The sequence below is a fragment of the Rhinopithecus bieti genome, unplaced genomic scaffold, assembly GCF_001698545.2.
Source record: "Rhinopithecus bieti isolate Rb0 unplaced genomic scaffold, ASM169854v2 scaffold_9696, whole genome shotgun sequence".
Classification (NCBI taxonomy): Eukaryota; Metazoa; Chordata; class Mammalia; order Primates; family Cercopithecidae; genus Rhinopithecus; species Rhinopithecus bieti.
The window spans coordinates 462,298-483,045 of NW_016806217.1; the positions used below are offsets into that span (position 1 = coordinate 462,298).

A 20,748-nucleotide genomic window follows, 5' to 3' on the forward strand; every position below is an offset into this window, starting at 1 on the left:
CCGAGTAGCTGGGACTCTTGCTGTTTTTAAGAGTACTCTCTTGATCTTTGACTTACTACAATTTGATTATAATGTGCTGAGGAGAAGACTTTTTTGCATTGTGTTTGGGAATCTCTAAGCATTCTGTATCTAGATGTCTAAATCTCTTCCTAGACTTATTATGTTTTCAGCTATTATTTCATTAAATAGGTTTTCTAACTTTTAATTTTCCCTTTGTCTTGTGGAACACCAAAAAATTTGGTCCCTATAAGGTATCTCATATGTCATGTAGGCTTTGCTCAATTTTTTTTTTTGTCTGCCTGTGTTATTTTAAAAGACATGTCTTCAGGTTTTGAAATTCTTTCTTCTTGAGCTATTGTTGAGCTATTGAAAGTATTTCATATTTTAGTTAATAAATCATTCAGTTCAATTTGTTTTGTGCTTTTTGAAATCTCTAGAAAATTTCTCATTCATATACTTATTTTCTGATTTATTTGCATTGTTTTCTGTATTCTCTTTTATCTTACTGAGCTTCTTTAATATTCATATTTTGAATTCTTTATCCAGGATTTCATAGATTTCTTTTTTTAGTTAATCTGTTGCTAGAGAATTATGTCTCTTTGGAAGTACTATCTTTGTGGTGTTTTTTTTTTTTTTTCCCCCCCATGTTTCTTATGTCCTTACATTGATATCTGAACATCTGTCATGACAATCACTTCTTTCCACTTTTTAACTTCCTTTCCTAGGGGAGGACTTTTTCCTGAAGATGTGTCTGTGGTGTTTGTTGGGTATGGTACTTTGGCTTTGATTCTGGGTGCATGCCGTAGTGTAGCTCTCATGATTTCTGTGGCTCTAAATAGCTTCATTGAAGTCTGTGATTTTCCTCAGTGGCCTAGGTTGTGGTTATTAGGGAAGGCTGTGGTGAACTTTTGCTTGTGACGGGGACACCAGATGGGCCTGTCCTTGGGCCCCAGTGGTAGCAGCAGCATGCTATGCATACCTGTCCTTGGGCCCCAGGACAGTGTATGCTGGCACTGTATTAGCAGACCCAAGCAAGCCAATTCTTGGGCCTCCAGGCAGCTTGTTTGGGTGATGGTAGTGGCAGTCATGGACTGGTGGTGAGTGTGTCCTCGGGCACTTGGGCAGTTTGCATGGCGTAGGTGATAGCAGTAGTAGTGGTGGGACTAACCTTTGAGTCCCAAGAGCTCCACAGTGGTGGTGGCAGTGGTTGTGACAGGCTGGGCAGGCCAGTCCCCAGACTCACAGGTGACACGTGTGTGTATGTGTTGGGGGGTGCCCATTATGATGGTAGTGGCAGGTTGGGTGGCCCCAACTTTCAGGGCCCTTGTTGGAGTGCTCAGGTGCCAATATTTATGGACTGGCCTGGGTACTCCCCAGGCCTCCGGATGCCATGATTGGGTACTAAGGGGTGGGGGCCCAGTGGACTCATCCTCACATCCTTCAGTAGTGCTTGCAGATACTGACTATGGAAGGCAGGGGTAGTGTGACCCCAGGCCCCAGAATGTTCATGTTGGGGTGGCAGCAGCCATACTGCACTCCTGGTACGGGGGAGAATAGAGTCAGTTTCAATGGCAGCAGTGGTACGCAAGTGACTGGGAGGTGTACATTTCACTTGCCCTTTGGCCCCAATTGAGGCAGCCTACTGCTATGGCTGTCACCTGGCGGGTTTGTTGTCCTTAGGGTGATTAAAAATGCACAGCAGCTTCACATTTGGGAGCAATGTGGTGACTGCCAACGGCTCACACTTCAGCCCTAAAGGTAGCAGGCAGCTGGAGTTGTGGCTGCAGGTGGAGCATGTCATTAAGGTTCCAGGGATATGAAGATGCAGGGGCTGTTGGGCCCAGGGCAGAATGCAGTCTGGTGAGGGCTGAGATATCAAAGCGACAACTTGCTGTAGCTGCTTAGGACTTGGGGGTGTGTGGGAACATGTATGCTCCCTCTCCGGGGCAATGTCATCACACGGTCTTCAGGTAGCTCCCTATGTCGGTCTTGGGGCTCACAATAGTCAAGGGGAATTCCTATGGCTGGAATGTGGGAGTCTGTGGTGGAAACGTTGATCACTAGGAGTCACCCACTTACTCTTTTCTCATCTGGAGAGCCTTTCCTGGCTCCTAGCCTATCCCACCTGAACAGACTGTATTGCTCTCTTCCCCTTCCTTGCTTCAGGTGTTTCCTGTCACTCTCCATAGAATTCCAGTGTTCTTTCTTATATGATATATGTGAACTGTGATTATCCACTCCCACTCATTTTTTTTTTTTGGTTCTTCTTCGTGGAAGAGAATACAAGATGTCTGGTCAGGCATCTGGAAGCCTCACTGATGTTTTCAGTGTAAAGACTTTCGTACATCATTCACGATTTTGTATCTGTCTTCACAAGGGATTTTGTTAAGTAGTTTTCCACTCTTTGTAGGACTTAGTTGGTTTTGAAGGAGAGCTTTGTTGGCCTCATAAAATGCTTAAGAAAGTGTTTTCTTTTTTTCTTTTGTTATTGTCTAGAAGAGCTTGTATAAGAGTGGCAGGTTTTTTTTTTTCTCTGTAAGTATTTGAAGAAATTTCAATTCTTAGAATTATTTTGAATGAGCAATTATATCTAAAACACTTAGAAAGTAACTGGCATTTGATAAATGCTATAAAATATTAGTATTCTTATGTGCTTGAATATCCATTTTCCTGTGTAAATCGTTACATTAAAATGCTAGGACAGAACAGCTGTGGGCTTTACACAAGGGTAACATACTTGAAGCCATTCCTTTAGAAGTTATCCTTCGGGATTTCAGCAGTTATTCAATCATCAATTACCACTCAGTGCATTTTCAGAAGATTTTTATTTTAGTTTTTCAACTGTTCTGTTGCCATAAGATTCCTAATACATAAGTGAGAGGCAGGTTTTGATAGAACATAGGTTTTTTTTTAAAGTTCAGGGACACCTGTGCAGGTCTGTTACATAGGTAAACTGTGTCAGAGGGGTTTGTTGTACAGATTATTTCATCACCCATGTATTAAGCCTTGTACTCGTTATTTTTCCTGATCCTCTTCCTCCTTTCACCCTTCACCCTCCAATAGCCCCAAGTGTATTTTGTTCCCTTCTATGTGTCCATGTGTCCTCATCATTTAGCTCCTACTTATAAATGAGAACATGTGGTATTTGGTTTTCTGTTGCTGCATTAGTTTGCTAAGGATAATGGCCTCCAGCTGTATCCGTGTTCCTGCAAATGACATGATCTCATTATTTTTTATGGCTGCATAGTATTCCACGGTATACATCTGCCACATTTTCTTTATCCATTCTATCAATGATGGGCATTTAGATTGATCCAGTGTCTTTGCTATTGTAAATAGTGTTGCAGTGAACATGTGTGTGCATGTGTTTTTATAGTAGAACAATTTATATTCCTTTGCATACATACCCAGTTATGGGATTGCTGGGTCAAACAGTATTTCTCTCTTTAGGTTTTTGAGGAAACATCCACCCTGTCTTCCACAGTGGTTGAGCTAATTTACACTCCAACCAACAATGTGTAAGTGCAGAACATAGTTTTAAATAATGAATATGGCTAACTCCATCTCATGTCCATGAAGAATTTTTTTTGCAGCTATTAGCTTTACACTGAGGTCATGACACATCTGTTTTCTTACTAAAATAATCCCAAATATCTCCTTTCATTCCAAATTCCAGCCCTCTCTCTCCTTTCTCCTCCACAGTGGAATTTTTCAAGGGTTACCTCCATTCAGAGACCCCATATTTTCACATCCACTCACTTCTCAACCCAAACGTGGTTTCCATTTCTACCATTCCACTGAAATGACTTGTTGCCAGGGTGCTTCCAAACTGTCACATCATTAAGGTCATGATTCTGTACTCACGTGATCTCTGCAGCATTTGATGTTATTGACCACATCAGCTTTCTTGAAGTATGCTCTGCCATTGAATGCTAGGGTGGTCCATGCTTACTGTTTTTCTCCTCTGTATTTACCCCCGTTTCTATTTACACTCTTAACTGACTTGCCTTTATATATATGACATTGACTGTTGAGTTCTTCACGGTTTAATTTCTTGAAGCATTTAGTTTCAATCACTTTGATATGCAGTGTTTGCCCTTAACTTGTGTATATATCAAGTACAGTGTGTTACTTCTCTGAGAACTAAATCCATATATTCCATTACCTTGCTGACATTCCCATTTGGATGCTTTTCAGGCACCTGAGATTCAGTGCTAAAACTGGACTCCTGTGGTCCTCTCACAGCAGTTCTTACAGTTCTCTCCCTTAGTGAAAGGTAACACCATCTTCCTAGACCTGGAGACAGGGTGAAGAGCCATCCTTGACTCTACTCTCCCTCATCCCATAGTCCAGCAATTGTTGAGTCCTGCTCACTTTATCTCTTCACCATCTCTCAATTTTACTTATTTTTTTTTTTCCAGCGCCACTATTTGAAAGTCCGGGGTGTTATTCATTTGTCAGGAGTACTACAAAAGACTAATATTAATAACTCTTCTCTAAACTTTGAAAATTGCTAGGCTATGCCTTGTAGCCAGAATATTTTTCAAACTTAAATCTGAGCATGGCATGCTGTTTCTTGAAAGTATCTGTTTAATGTCTGGCTCTACCAAGGGGATGCAGTCTGTTTTGTTCCAGAAAATTATCAGCATTCAATATAGACTTGTTAAATGATAATTTACAAGAAAAAAGAATCAAAAGACTGTTTTACCACCTGGAAATAAACATTATATTTTCCTCTGATATGTAGGTAAGAACTTCAAATATAAGACATAATTTAAAAGGTTATAATTGACATAGCCAGGGATTATAAATAATATCACACAAAATAAGCTCTTAATGCAAGAAATTAATCTCCAGGATAGATCATACTAATCTGTCCAACCCAGCCCTCTGTTCTCAAAGCAGCACATGAAAAGGCAGAGAAAGAAAAATAATCTCTATGACCTGGCCTGTTAAACAAGTATTTATTTCCTGAGTAACTATTAGGTGCTAGCTATAATGGGCAGTGGAGGAGCTATAATGTCCAGTGGAGGACAGTGGTCAAAGCCTCTTATGATGTATGGCAGATGCCAGAAAGTTATGAAAGATGTGAGGGTACAAAAAAGGAAGTTGGAGTCACATCCAGCCACAGGATCAAGCCTCTTTGGGGCAGGAGACTTGGAAGTGTTGAAGGAGAGTAGAATCTATTCAGAAAGAAATTAGGGGGAGGTCCTTCCAGTCTAAATGAAGATTAACTAGGCATAATGTAACTGGCATCATGGCCGTGACATCTGAGAGGTTATGAAGGCCTCCACTTGGGTAGTGGAAATCAGAACAGAAGTGGTTAACGCATTGACACTGGACCTACTAGGCTTTCTGGGTTGGGAGACGAGGACAACAGCACGAGGAACAAAAACGAGGATGACCAAGAAATTCCGAGCCCAGAAAATGCCAGTCCCAGTAAGGGAAACAAAGAAGCTGTAAGGAGATTATGAGGGTCGGGGTTCTGAAGACAGGGAGAGACAGATGATGTTTAGTTTCTGACCTGCTGAGGTGTAGATGCCTATTACATAGAGAGACAGGACTAGAAATGGGAGGATAAAGTTTGAGACGAGAACCAGGAAAACTTGGCAAGACTTCAGCATTCCTACTTAATTATCATACTGTGAATCCATAATCTATAAATTTTATCGAAAGCATTTTGGAATCTTGCCTAAAAGTTTTTGACAATTTGTATAAATCTTAACATGTCACTTACAACTAACATTCCTTTTTAACATCCAATGTCTACTTAATTAACAATTGTTTTCTATATACAGTTTATTCAAGGTTGATTCGGTCCTGCTCTTACATCCCAGCTGGTGTTTGGGTCCTAAACTTAACACTGAGAATTTCAGTCGGGCTACAGAGGAAAGAAGTCTAACTAATGATGCCTTCTTGTCGGGCAAATAATTTCATTTTGAAATTCTATAGCAAAAGAACAACAATAAAGTATTGGTTCCACTTTTAAATAAATAAGGGGTTATTTTGCTGCTGAAAGTTTTCATTCAAATGACTGATCAGATCTCACATGTCTGTTTAAAGATGTCTGACTTAGGTCGTTACAAAATGACAGACAGTGATAAACTAGATGATAGTTAGAAGCAAGACAATGAGGCATTGTTTACACAGAAGATTGAGTAACTGGTTTGACAAAAGAGGTTCTTGGGTATCTATTGTATGTACAACTACGAGATTTACTGGAGCTTTTATAATTTCTGCAAGGCTCTTTTCCAGCCAGCTTCATTAACTTGAAGTAAATCAAATCATGCAGAAATCTGGCTCAGCCAGAAAGCAACCCAGTGAGATACAACATGAAGAAAAACAGACACTGGATGATAAGATTTAGAATCTTTGGCATTTTTCGTAAACATTTTGTTTGAAGATTATTAAATTACAACCCAGAGACAAAAAAAATAAAATAGGGAACTCACTATTAAAGGAGATCTTTTGACCTTAACTTTTCTTTATCATACATACATATATAAAAACTGCACAAAGTATGTGTCAACAAATTACAGTCTTTAAAACTTAAATATCATTTAAACAGAGTTAATTGCATACATTTTATATATGCACAAAGTCAGGATTTTTACATGGCAGGGAAATACTGTGGCATGATGAGGTCTGCAGAGACAGATGCTGTCAAAGGAGGACTCTGCGGTGGTATTTTCTAGAAATGGGGTTCTGAAATAAATTTTTATTGTATGTAGCTTATTTTACTTCTAAGGGGACCAAAAGATACATTTGGGCAGCTGAAGTATTTCTACTTTCTGCTTAAAACATTCAGGCAAATGAAATGATTATAATAATTAGGTAAGCAGCCTTATTAGTCTCTTGGTCTTCAGTTCCTTATCTTTCTAAATACCTAGAGAATTCATTCATTCATTTCTCCCCTACCCCCACCTGCCTTTCTGAGATTATATGTTGACATTTTATACTATTTTGAAAATATGCAAAAAGTAAAAGAAGAAGTGGCAGCAGAAAGCAACCAGATACTTTCATGGAAGCCTCATTTTTCAAGTGAGTGATCTCCAGGGACCTTCCTGGGGCATCCATGGCCAGCAATGGACCACGCTGCAGGCTGACCATCCAGCACCAAGAGGTTTCCCAAAAATTCACATACATATCCTTAATAATCATGGCTGAAAGATCCCTAAAGGTTTGAGCTAATTCTGGTAATTATTAAAAATGTCTTTCAATAATATACCGTATTTGGACAGATGATGGCTACTGAAGACTTGTTAACTCGGAGAAGAGACTTACACCCATGAACAATTATCTGAAAGGAGTGTGGGGATGGGGAGTGGAAATAACTGAATCTTAATGAGAGTCTGTTGGAGGTGTGAAAACAAGTTCAAAGTCACTCTTGAATCCAAGTGGGCTCCTGGCTGTTCTCAAGGAAGGTGGTGTTCAGACCCATGGCAGCAGCCTTGTTGTCTCCTATTTCAGAACGGATGTTAGACTTTCCGAGTCTCAGGATTGTTGCTTTTTGCTGGGCTGACCCTCTATGCAACTAGGACACCCATGCATGGAGGTGTGTGCACATGCATGTATGTCTGTGCACGTGAAGGAGAAGGAAGAATACAGGGGGTGCCACAGGGCATGCATTTCAGAAGGACACCTTGGGTACCACGGAAACAGCCATAACGTTGGTCTAATCAACCAAACACAATATTGGGTGCTGCTGTCCAAAGTCAGTGTGTGCCCTAGAGAGCGCTGCGCTTCTTCCGCAGGGGGCTATGGCTGCTGCAGAGTTTCAACTCTGCGTACTGCACCTGTGAAAACAAACAGCCGTGATGCTGGCGGTTAGGTAACCCTAGCTCACCACAGTGTGTGCTAATGGCTCCCCAAGGAGAACCTAAGGCAAAGGAAGGAAGGTTCAAAGGTAATGAATCATTTTCTAAACACAGGAACATGGAGGGATTAATTGCAGGAAGGATTTGAGAAGTCATGCATCATTTCTTGAAACCAAAATATTAAAAGCAGATTTTTCTAATGAGATGCGTGGGTTTCTACCTTCTCTGGGCACTGCAAGATGATGTTCGTTTTGTGTATGCCAGTTTTCAACCATAAGTAAGCTTGATAACTGCCTCTTGGGAATGTTTATCTTAGTATATGATACAGCAACTTAGGATTATTCATTTAAAAATATCTAAAATCTTGGGGAAAACATCTCAGAAAATTATATACATTTACTTTGCCTGAGAGGAAAAAATGCTGAAATTGATACCCCAGACTTTTATATAGATTTCTCTTAGAAATTAATTTCATTTGCAATGTAATGGCTAAAACATCTGTGATAAATATGAGTACTCAGGAGTCCCCAGTGGCAAACTGTCACTGTGTTATTAGAAAGCGCCCTTGGCGATACAGGGAGGATCTTACTCGCATACTGTATATCTTCCTGGAATGCTCTTTTGTTGCATCTCTCTGTGTTCATGCCAACTGCAACTGGAATGGCCACTTTGAGGGCTAGTGCCTGGACTGTGCACAGAGAATCCTTGGGGGATTGATGGAAATTTCTATTCTTCAAGGATACAGCATGAACTCACACTGCGACCCAAGTGATGGTACGTTGCAAACGTATTGCTTTAATGTATGGGCTTTGATAGGCTGCTGGTGGAATGGCTTTATTTAAAATATTGTATTACAGACCACATGTGCTCCCTATTTTTAGCATTTGTGCCAAATTCCCCAAGGACATTACGCCTGATCACAGAAGTCAGGCTGTACTTTGTCAGAGGCAGATAAATGAAGAAAACACCCCATTCCTTATGGTGTTTTGCGAAAGTGCCCTAAGGGAGCAGAGGATGACATACCTGTCAGTCTTCAATGCCAAACAGGGGCCCGGTTATTATTTTTTAATTAAGTAATACAAATGTTAAAGAGTAAATTCATCGTTATAGAATGTGTTTTCACAGCTAATTATAAAATGAAGTTTAAAGAAAGATAGCATCACAGAGTCCATTTTAATTTCTAGAACTCGGAATGAAAGGGAAAGAAACTCTAAGGCCTAGGTGCCCCAGATCTTTGCAATCCTCCCTAAGCTGCCAGGGAACCAATTATGCTACAGTGACTCAAATATGAAAATCGATATTCGATTTGGGATTCTCTAAGATATTAAAGGATTGTGTCTTTGATCATCTTGATGATATTTCACGCCATGGTCTCCCCATCTACCTATTCAGTGATCTCTATTCTCCATTAGAGAAATTGCCACCTGCCCTCCTTCCTCTGGATTTATAGCAGGCTGATCCACAGGGGCCAGGATCGAGCTACTCTACATGACTTTCTAGTATTGTTGCCTTCGTTAATCTCTGTGTATCCACAGAAACAGGACGCTGCTGGACTAAGTGACCATTATCTGTGAATAATACTTCTGATTGATCTCACATTATTTCACACTGCCTCTGCCTCTTTGTGTATTAGGGTAAATGGGGGCTGCACCCTCAGCATCCCTAAGTCTTCAGAGGGAAAGGGATAGAAGGGAGGCCTAGGAGATATATCACGGCAAATGAGAATAAAAAGAATAATCCTCTTGTCCCCTGCTTCCCCTAAAATGCTTGCCACCCAGAAGAAGAAGAAGAAAATAAGCAACACTCCCCGGCTTTGGATCTCATGCAATTCTACTCACTGAGCCCATTTTATCCTCTTTAGGGAGGCAAGCAATCGAAAGGGGACAAGCGTCAGTGCACAGTAGCCACACAGTGTGAGTTTCAGATCATTCTTAAGTAGCTCTTTTTCAGAACAATTTCCCCCAATCACCTCATGCTTTGGACAAAGATTTTTCTGCCACTTCCCTGCAAGCCAGGCCTCTTTAAGGATTTTCTGGTTCCTTATCTCAATTACTCACACAAGTGAAGCCTTGTGCTCCTCTGGCTCCAGGGCTGGCCAGATTTCAGGTCAGGGCCACTGTTGGTGGTGACCATTCATAACATACCTTTTGAACATCAGATGGTACCCTAGACAGGAAGTCTAGTAGCTCGTTATTGTCGATGCAATAGGGATTTCGAAGCTTCTTAGTAAATTTATTTATGCCTGAAACATAGAAACACAGGAGATCTCTTTATCAATCAATCGATCATCTATCTATCTAGCATCTATCTTCCAAAACTTGCCTGACTGGGGGGAGAGGGGATATTCACAAGTAAAAATTAGTGTGAAAACAATTACCAGACCTCAAGTCATACACATGTTGCTGTCATGTGGAATCATTCACAAATACCTTTTCCTGAAGGCAGGAAGCAGGGGCTGGTGAAGAGGGGCTCTGCCTTCTTCAGCTGTGAAAATCCCATTACAATCCCAGCAGCAGGGCGACAGAAACACACGCTCAAACTGGGGAGCACGTTGGCTCTTTTGGAATACACTGATTAACAGCCTCCTCTGCTATGAAAGCAAATGTCCCAGATGGGAAAAGGCCTTCATTAGCCCAAACAAGTCCCTGCTTGGAGGCTCTGGACCAAACATAGCGGTGGGAGGCAGAGGGCGGGAGATGTTGTTTTGTTGTTACAAAGAAAACTGCAGTCATCCGTCTTTCCCCACCTCCAACTCATTTTCACAGGTTTCTCTCCTCTCACAGCAGAGCAGAACCTGACATGTTGATTGTACTTTGATGCTGCAGGAAACTGTGAAAAGCTATTATTGGAAAATTATCTTACTATGGTTGCTAACTTAATTTATGGATCACAACGTCGGCGCGTGGGTCTGTCTGGGCAATGGAGAACATGCTAATTTAGGATAAGGACAATGATAATTAGAAACGGGTTCAACGTTTAAGACGTCAACATCCTATAGACTGTCCCTCTGTGGTGGCTGCACCTTGGGCTCCCCTGCATATCCAGGACACGCTCTGCCCCTGGCTTACTCTTTAGAGGGGAGTTCCTCTCAACCACGATTTGTCTTCTCCTCTGCTCTTTGGAGCTGCTTTGACTATATCCGGAGCTCATAAGCTGTAGTCTTTTCACCAAATGTCAACCTGCTTTTCATGTTGAGTTTTAGAAGCAGAAAGACTAGGTGGCCTTCTGAAGTTTTGCCACAGGGTGCTTGTTTAACAAGGATCATATCTGAAGGGCTGTCAGTCCCAATGATGCTGAATGAATTCTTAGCTTCGTTGTACTCTGAATGGCTCCTACTCAGAAGTCAAGGTAACATTTAACTGTTCACTAGTCCCCAACACACAAAGGGTTTGATTTTTTTTGTTGTTGTTCATTAAATATTATTTTGCTTTCATCTGAGGACTAGGCTTCCTGCATGGCATTATACCTGATACAATGCCAACCTCCAGTCATTTCTTTGGAGGGTCAGATTTACATCTGCTTTGCAAATGGGAGCCAGCCATTGTGCCCAAGTAAATGGTGGCTTGGCGGTTGGGCTGGTGAAGATTCCTAGCAAACGATCCCCTTTCCCTCAAGTCAAAGCTGCACTCTGCCTTTTTTCCCTCTACCCCCACAGCAAGCTTCATGTTTCTAGCTAAAATTTCCCCCAGTGTTCCTTTACATTAAAATACTCTTACTGTGTTATTCTAAAGACATTTAATTGTAGCATGGGCTTTTTGGCAAAAGAAAACAGACAAGGCAAAATGATGAAGGGAGACAAAGACGTATTGAGAACAGATATATCTTCTATTGTTAATTATATATGGTGTGCGCATCTGGAGTCTTTACAATGAAGAGCAAGGCAGGGATAATATCACAGCTGATCAAAACACTGCATTCTTAGTCACTGAGAAGATTATAAACCTGCACAGTAGCTCAAATGCACCAATAAGGGCAAAAGTATTCCACAATGCACTGAGAATATCTATGTTCGAAAAAAAACAGAATACAAATTATAGGGCACACAGACTGCATGTTTTAAATACACACCTTATTTATGAAGGTGTCCAGGATCAAATGTTCCAATAATTCTGCCCTATTAACAACTATGTGAGACTGACTGTCAACAGGAAATCATAGACTCCTTGGTTATTTTTTTGTTTTAAGAGACGGGGTTTCGCCATGTTGATCAGGCTGGTCTTGAACCCCTGACCTCAGGTGATCCACCCACCTCAGCCTCCCAAAGTGCTGGGATTACAGGCATGAGCCACCACACGCGGCCACCTTGGTCATTCTTTAAGGGACAAGAAAACAAAGGTTATGATGTAGGAATACCTGGGTCCCAGTTTTGGCTTCATCATGTATTAGCTGTGTAATTTTAGAAAAATCACCTTCCTGTACCTCACATTTCTTACATTAACATTTGAATAATAAAGACCTCCTTATAGAGTTTCTTGGGTAGATGGGAGAATCACGTTGGGCAGTACAGGCAAAATGATACTGTAATCTGAAATTCTACAACAATGCAGAGGGCTACCATCATTACTGTAGATGCAAACAAGCTAAGGAGACAAAGGAAGTGAGGATGGAAAAGAGCCTTTAATACTATTAAAGTCAGCTATGATGACGTAGACGCATTTAGAAATTGTGGCTTAATCTATTGGCATGCTAAACATACCTTAGATTTTTTTTAACCTAAATGGTACAGATGGAGCGTATATCTGTTGTAAAGTTACTTTTAGCAAAAAAAAAAAAAAAAAAAAAAAAAAAAAAAAAAAAAAAAAAAAAAAAAAAAAAACAAATGGGATAAAATACTGAAGAATAACATTTTGTTGGGAAAGATGTTACCTATGTATTGGTCCCAGATCATAGATTGAATTGATCAGTGGGGTGGAATGAGCCCTACAGTTAAAAAAAATATATATCACTTGGAGAAAATCAGAAGAGATGAAAAATTGCATGGCTGCTTTGCACATTTGCCCACTTGAGAATAACCACTTGAAACACAATTATAACACCATTTTTCAGATAGTTACATGAGTGACCAGCAGGTAGCTCCAACTGTAATACACTGGTTGGGATGAGGCAAGGATTCCCTGCCTGTTCATTTATCAAATTCTGAGTGTCTTCCATGTAAGAGATATTGTGCTATCAAATGAAGATGCAAACTTAAACAAGGACTAGGTCCTTCTTGCAAAAAACTAAAAATTTAGCTTAGAGAATTAATATCTACCTGAAAAAACAGAAGTGGTTTCAACTAGAACTGAAAAAGTATAATTAAAACCTCTACGAATAGAAGGAATATGGGAAATCTCTCAAAAGGAAACCCACATGGGATCTAATCCTAAGAAATGCTCTGCCTTCTGGAAATACATACTTCATGTAAGTGACTAAAATGTAGTAGATAATGGTTGCTAAAGAAAACTTCAGATATCCTTAAAATCTACTTGTCACTTAATTTTCAAAAATCACACTCCTACACAAGAGAGGTCATGGGCCTAACAAAATGTCATCTATATAGAGCACAGGTATTAAGCTTGCAGGCTCATTCATTCAGAAAAATATTTAAGTACTCATTAAAAGTCTATTACATAAATGTGGCTACACTAAGAATTATAGGGCTAAAGAGGAAATAAAATATCTCACCTATCAAAATAATTTTGGTGTGTCCAAAAATATTCCCCATAGCTAATATGAAATTAGACTGTTTTTATGTGCTTATGTGAAATGATTCTACTACTTATACAAAAATAGGACTTGAGGATATAGAATATGGAAATCTAGCATATACAGTTAAATTTTTTCAAAAAATTCAAAACATAGAACAAAACATTTAAGGATATTATTCACCATTTTAGCACTCAATAAAAAACGAATAAGTAACTTAGAATAAGAAAGTCTTCTGATCCCTAAAGTTAGAAAAAACACTAAAACTTTAAGACATATACATTTATCTCCTTTGTGAGAAAAAAATTGCTTCAAATAATGCAGTCATGTAAGAAATTTGCAAAATAATGTCCTGGCCTATGCTAGCTAGGAACTAATTTGTCTTAGGATAAGTCCTAACAGAATTTCAGAATATATTCTAGGATGGCATAGCAGTGTTTACGTAATGAGAAGAGGCAATAGATCACGTGGTAATTGTCAAGGCTTGTGACTACATTCACTATGGTAAGCTCATCAATAAACTATGAGCTCCTGTTTAAAATGTAAAACTGAAGAACCAGACATGGAGTACAAAGCTCAGAGGGTTACTATCGGCCCAAGAGAGCATAATAAACTCCATACCATTTAATAACTTTATTCATAAAATGAAAAATAGAGCAATATTTCATTAAGTAGATGCAGAAAGTTGTTGGAAACCTGCCAAGATCTTGGAGGATAAGATCAGAAGTCAAAGTGATTTGGGTATAGAGAAAGAGGGACTGGAATCTCAAAATTGATGATCAAATGAGAAAATACAGTATTCATTTTGTTTGTTTGTTTGTTTTTGAGATGGAGGCTTGCTCTGTTGCCCAGGCTGGAGCGCAGTGGCTTGATCTCAGTTCCCTGCAACCTCCGCCTCCCGGATTCAAGCGATTCTCATGCCTCAGCCTCCCAGGTGGGTAACTGGGATTACGGGTGCCTGCCATCACCCTGGCTTATGAAACAGGGTTTCACCATATTGGCCAGGCTAGTCTCGAACTCCTGACCTCAGGTGATCCACCCGCTTCTGCCTCCCAAAGTGCTGGGATTACAGGCGTGAGCCACTGTATCCAGCCAGTATTAGTCCTCTTTGTGGAAGGAAAGATGCATAGAAGTAGAACAAGCAAGCACCAGGATGATGAGGAAATCAAGAAGCAGTGTTTAACAGCTAGCTGATCATGGCACTCAACTTACATGAACTTAAAAGTGAACAAACCACTAGCCAAATGATTGCAATTTTTAATCACATTCTGGTTAGGGTCAGACAACAATCTTAACATCTATGTTCTAAATGTTATCAGTAAATAAGATAGTAGTACTCATGAAAACATAATTGAAAAATAAGATACCCAGTTGATGTGAATAACATTCAGTATATAAATTATTCAGGAAAATACTTTTTTCATTTTTTTTTTTTTTGGCAGAATATGACTTCTTAATCAGTGGCCCTGAGGAGCTCTATGTTCTTTCTTAAGGATCAATTTGCTATTACTGTTGCCAAGTAAACAAAAAATACCAACAAGAACTAAACACAGATTAGACTTTCCTCCAAGAATCAGGATCATCAAATATTAAAATAGATCCCTGAACAGTTTAGAGAATAATTGGATTATACTCTCTCAGAATCCCTAAATCATTCTACTTCTGTAACTGTATGAGCTATTCTATTTTTCCCATGACTTTTTTTCTATTGCTCAAGTTTGGTTTTTCTTGATAGCAGGATTCTACCTTTGTTGGATGGTCTTTGAAAAAAAATCTATATTTAATGGTTTTTAGAAAGGTTGTAGCTTTCATCCAGCATTTGCAGGCTCTCAGCTTTTGCTGGAGAATGAATGCATCTCAACACAGTCTCTTCTCTTTGTGATTTCCCCAAACATCTTAACATCTGAAGATCCCTGGAAGTGATGACCATTGAGAACTCAGTGGCAGTCACAGCTAAGTCATGGAAAACCAGGATTGGCAGACCCTTTACGGAGAAGGGCTAACTGCTTCTCCAACATTTAAGTTATTGCAATTCCCTCTTCTTATATCAACTCAGAGCCCACCCAGGAACAGAAACAAATATTCACCAAGCTGCTTGCATTTTGTCCAGTCGCTAGTTTGAGTATTAAATCAAGTCATGACATTTATTTCCAGTTTGCCAGTTTTGTTTCTACTTTCTTTTTAAAGCAGCTAAACTTTATATAGGCACACCATTTCCCCTGGTAAATAATAACTTCCTCTCTGTTCAGGCACTGGTTAGGTATTCACAGAATGCCCCCTCCCCTCCCTCTCCCTGCTTCTGGATTTAAGAATGGAGTTAGGTGAATTTTTTCTTCCGAGAGAGATGAAGTGTCAGAAGCAACCTGGTAGTGGCCAGATACACTTCTACATAATATAAAGGGCATGATGCAGGTGTTTGTTCGCTATTTGAACAGTGTTTCCTTAAAGTTACCCAAGTACAGCAATATATTATTCAAGAGGATTTATGATTAGGAAAGCCCAAAGGGAAATGGCATGTACAATCACATTTTTATTTGATTGCAATTATGCAAGAGGCCTATAAATATCTACGCTGATCATTCATGCAACTGGCCTTTTCAGGGAGGTCCTGGAAGTTTTTGTTCCCTAAATGCTTTCCTTAATCTCATGTTTAATTGCCAACAAGAGCACATTTAAAGTTAATAGTCGTACTTTAAAAATGAGTAATTGGTTCTTACCTGGAATTGATTGCGAGCAAAAGGACCATGCCAAACTTACCCCAGATTAAAATGATGTACCGCAGTGGAATGAAATACAAAATGATGGTGGCTGCTGCCAGAATCAAACAGGCCAGAGATGAAAGGAAGGGGACCGTCCAGTTAAATGTGCTGTAGACAAACCACATAAATATGATTTCCTCTGATGTTCAACAACTGCCACTGAGTCAACTTGTCATGTTTATTTCATGTTCATAGTTATAGAAGTCTACTGGAAAAATTTTGTTATAAACCTCGAGATGAGAGTCTGCCAAAATGATTGGGTACCGGAAAAACATTCTTAAAGAGACAGTCACAAACCAACTGCCATTCAATTTGTCAGAATATTGGTGACTTTACCTCCCTGGAAACTTTAGTTCCTGAAAAGACCTTTGACTCTCAAAAGTGATTAAAAACTGCAATGTTGCCAGGATGGCTCTGCATGGAGATCTTCAAAACTAAGGGTTAGGTCACTTCTAAGTCAACAACTATCTCTTAATAAACACATGATTACTAGTAATTATGGTAACCTTTCCTTTACCAGAAAAGAGAGGATTTTTTTTCTTTTTTTCTGTCTTTTTTGAGACAGGATCTTGCTCTGTTATCCAGGCTGTAGTGCCATGATGCAGTCATAGCTCACTGCAGCCTCGACCTCCCAGCCTCAAATGATCCTCCTGCTTTAGCCTCCTTAGTAGCTGGGACTACAGGCAAGAGACACCACAGTCAGCTAATTTTAATTTTGAAAATTTTTGTAGAGCTCTGGCCTCCCTATGTCACCCCAGGCTAGTCTCAAACTCCTGGGGTCAAGCAATCCTCCTGCCTTGACCTCCCAAAGTGCTGGGATTATAGGTGTGAGCCACTGTGCCCCATGGGGAGGATATTATCACATGCCATTGGTGTTTTTGTGTTTACTAATAACTTATATTTAGAATTTCCAGGCTTGTTTACACCAGAAATCTAACAGTGCCTTGAAATAAGTGGGGAAGTATTTGACTATAAATTATTACACCACCATTAATAGATACTGTAGGTGATTACACTACGTATTATTTTCACAGAGCTCCTGGCTCCTTTTGTTGTATCTATTGCCTGCTTTGACAGGCATGGAAATGGAGATCTAGAAGATGTGACATGGACTTGGATATATTGTAGATGTTCACGTGCATTCCTAGAGATCGAAAGCCCTACTGAGGTACCTAGAGTATTTCTTCTTAATGGTCTTCATCTTCACATACAGATTTAAGCGTAGAGCCTCTTTGCCTTGTGCTAGGAATACAGAATGGTAAAATGTTTTTTATGGGAGGCAGGTGAGAATGGAGGTGGATTTTAGAGGGAATAGCACAAAGTTATTAAGCATTTTCTATGTGCCAGGCATTGTGCTAACATTGTTCACGTATTTAGAGTGTAACGTTCTCAATAATTCTGCCCCATTTTATAGATGAGCAAATTAAGGCTGACAGAGATTGTGTAACTTGTCCAAATAATCACAATTCTATCAACAGTATAGGAGACTCACAGTAATCTCATCCTCTGGTTAAGACTGAGGCTGGCTGTGGTAGCTCATGTCTGTAATCCCAGCACTATGGGAGGATGAAGTGGGCAGATCACTTGAGGTCAGGAGTTCAAGGCCAACCTGGTCAACATGGTGAAATCTCATCTCTACTCAAATATAAAAATCAGCTGGGCGTGGTGGTGTGCCCTGTAATCTCAGCTACTTGAGAGGCTGAGACAGGAGAATCACTTCAACCCGGGAAGCAGAGGTTGCAGTGAACTGAGATTGCATCATTGCACTCCAGCCTGGGCAACAAAGCAAGACTCCCTCTCAAAAACAAACAAAAGACTGAGTGTTGTTGTTTTTAATCTTTGCCTATTATGATGTAAAATATTATATATATAGTCTTTAATTTTTCAATTCTTTAAATTATAAGCAAATTTCAATACCATTTAATATGCCTATTGGTAATTTTAATTTGTTTCTCTATGATTTCTTCTTTTTTTTTTGGCCTGGGGCTATTATTTAGGAAAGTGCTTCAGAAAATTGATTTATAAGCAAAACAGACTTGGGTTCAAGTTCAAGCTTTATCTTAAGTAACTCCCAGAAATTGAATCAGTCTGAACCATAATTTCATCTGTAAAACTGGAATAATAATACCTATATCATAGATTCTGCTAGAATTACAAAGAACTTGCAGAATAGTTAGCTCAGTGTCTGGCACATTGTAAAAACTCAAAAAAAAAAAAAAAAGTTACTATTTGCTATTTGCTAGTTTTCTCCTGAGCTGTTTTGCTTAACTTTTTCCTCAGTGATTTCCAATATCAGTTTGGATAGTAGAAAACTCAGACATTTGTCATGTTTGTTATATATAACATTTTTTCAGTTTGCTGCTTTATTTTGTTTATAATTAACATAGAAATTATAAATTTTCACATGAACAAATCTATCAGTTTTTCCTTGTCAATGTCTAGATTTGGCCAGGCTCACCAAAGCCCTCCCCTGATCCAGTGATGTGACTCCACCAACTGATCAATCACTATTTTTCCCCCTTCTTTATTATGCGGTCTTTGTTATTCTGAATTTCTACATTTGTATAGGTCCATTCCTGACTTCTCTACTCCAGAGTAGAACTTGTATCAGAACTTTTTGGAGGGCAATTTTACAATATGTGTTGAAATGCTATCTGAACTCCACAATGGATCCAGTTCAGCATGGCAAGAAATTTAACTTGCAGCTTTCCTTGCCCAAGGGCACAGGGGCAGTACATAAATGTCTTCTCCAGGCTGGTTGGTAGTATTTAAATAAACTCAGTAAAATAAATATTGAAAAATCTCGAAATGAGAAAAAATTAATGAGATTTATACTCTGCAATACTATGCAGCTTAAAAAAAAAGATGAGAATACACTAAAAACACTCACACTACTGTAAAAAGCTACTTTCTACAAAGCTACATACAGTAAAAAACTAAATTGTAGAAATAATGTACATACATAAAATAAGAAAAGACTTTATATTTCATTGGTTGTATTTGATTATTTTTATAATTGATATATTTATAATAAAAGTAAGTAACAACTGTATCAGGTACAACAAATAACTAAAATAAACAAGGAAAAAGAAATTTGTTCCCTTTCAAACTTTTTTAAAGTGGAGACACAGTGGATGACAGATCCTGGACATAAATCCATAACTAGGTGGCAACAAAACCCACTTTTTTTTACCCCGGAAGATTACTTATTAACTTTGTAGCCTATAATGTAAAAACAATTCCTGTGCAACTTTTGTTAACTGTGTGGCCTTAAGTAATTTACTCCACCTCTCTGTGCTTTTGTTTTCCCATCTGTAAAATGGGAATAATAACTGCATCTACTTTACAGAGCTGCTGAGGGGATTCCATAATTTTATACATATAAATTATTTATAAAAATATATGGCACATAGTCACTATTTAATAAGTGTTAGCTACCCTCACTTTTCTCATTGTTATTGCACAAAACACACAAATACGGAAAGAAAGTTATTGATATCAGGTAGAGTTGTGAAAATAATAGCTACAAACATGAATAAAATTACTTTTTAAAAATGAATGTACTTTATCATTCCTTTTCTAGCAATACCATTCCACTTTGAAGAGAAAGTAAAATACTAATCAACAGAAAAAAAAAAAAAGCCATTACTAGGTTGACATGAAAATAGAAATATAATAGAGTATAAAAATAAAACAAATTGGAAGAACTCTTGCAGGGAACTAAGCTCCAATGTCAATTTTCACTCTAATATTTTCTGCCAAATATCGGGATTTTGAGCTTCTTTCTGTTGTCTGCATGGTACGATGGGAGGTTGGGGGCAGAAAAGGAAGCCTAGAAACTCCCCATGGGGAGATTTTAATATAGACCATCGCATAAAGCTTACATATTCAGGGTAAGAATAAGGAAGGAGGGACATATTGTACCATACATGAGTGGACATACATCACGACCTTGGTGCTAAGTGGAGAGATTTATCATCTGAGTTGATGCTACCAGTGTTGTTTGAAAAGCCTCAAGCAAAAGAATTTAAGGAAGGACCTAGCTTGGTAGGTCCTGGGATTGGCAGTATCCCAAGGTGACTTAAACAGTACTCCTCTCCAAGGAACTACATCATCAACTATGACGTTGGAGTACTCTCCACATGAAAATCCAAGGAATATAATTGTATACTTAAAAATCCAAACCACAAAAGGACACATGACACCATGAGTAAGAGCCAACAAAATCTGAAAGATTTCAGATTTTGAAATCTAATCCAATATATTAAATCATAATGTTTAATATGTTAAAAGTCATGTAAGAGACGCTTGAGGATATAATCCAAAAGAAAATGAAAAACGGCCGGGCGCGGTGGCTCAAGCCTGTAATCCCAGCACTTTGGGAGGCCGAGACGGGTGGATCACAAGGTCAGGAGATCGAGACCATCCTGGCAAACAAGGTGTAAACCCCGTCTCTACTAAAAAAATACAAAAAATCAGCCGGGCGA

General features: G+C 39.1%; 1 protein-coding gene across 1 annotated transcript in view; it reads right to left on the bottom strand.

The window, feature by feature from the left end:
* Positions 1–2,820: 2,820 nt before the first annotated feature.
* MCTP2 (multiple C2 and transmembrane domain containing 2) overlaps positions 2,821–20,748 on the bottom strand; it is a 267,240-nt gene continuing 249,312 nt past the window's right edge. The window contains exons 20-22 of the mRNA XM_017875234.1: positions 16,260–16,369; positions 9,962–10,059; positions 2,821–7,796 (exon numbers count right to left, since the gene is read on the bottom strand). Of these exons, the coding sequence (XP_017730723.1) occupies positions 7,728–7,796; positions 9,962–10,059; positions 16,260–16,369 (277 nt within the window). The 3' untranslated portion in view covers positions 2,821–7,727. The remainder of the gene's footprint in view (positions 7,797–9,961; positions 10,060–16,259; positions 16,370–20,748) is intronic.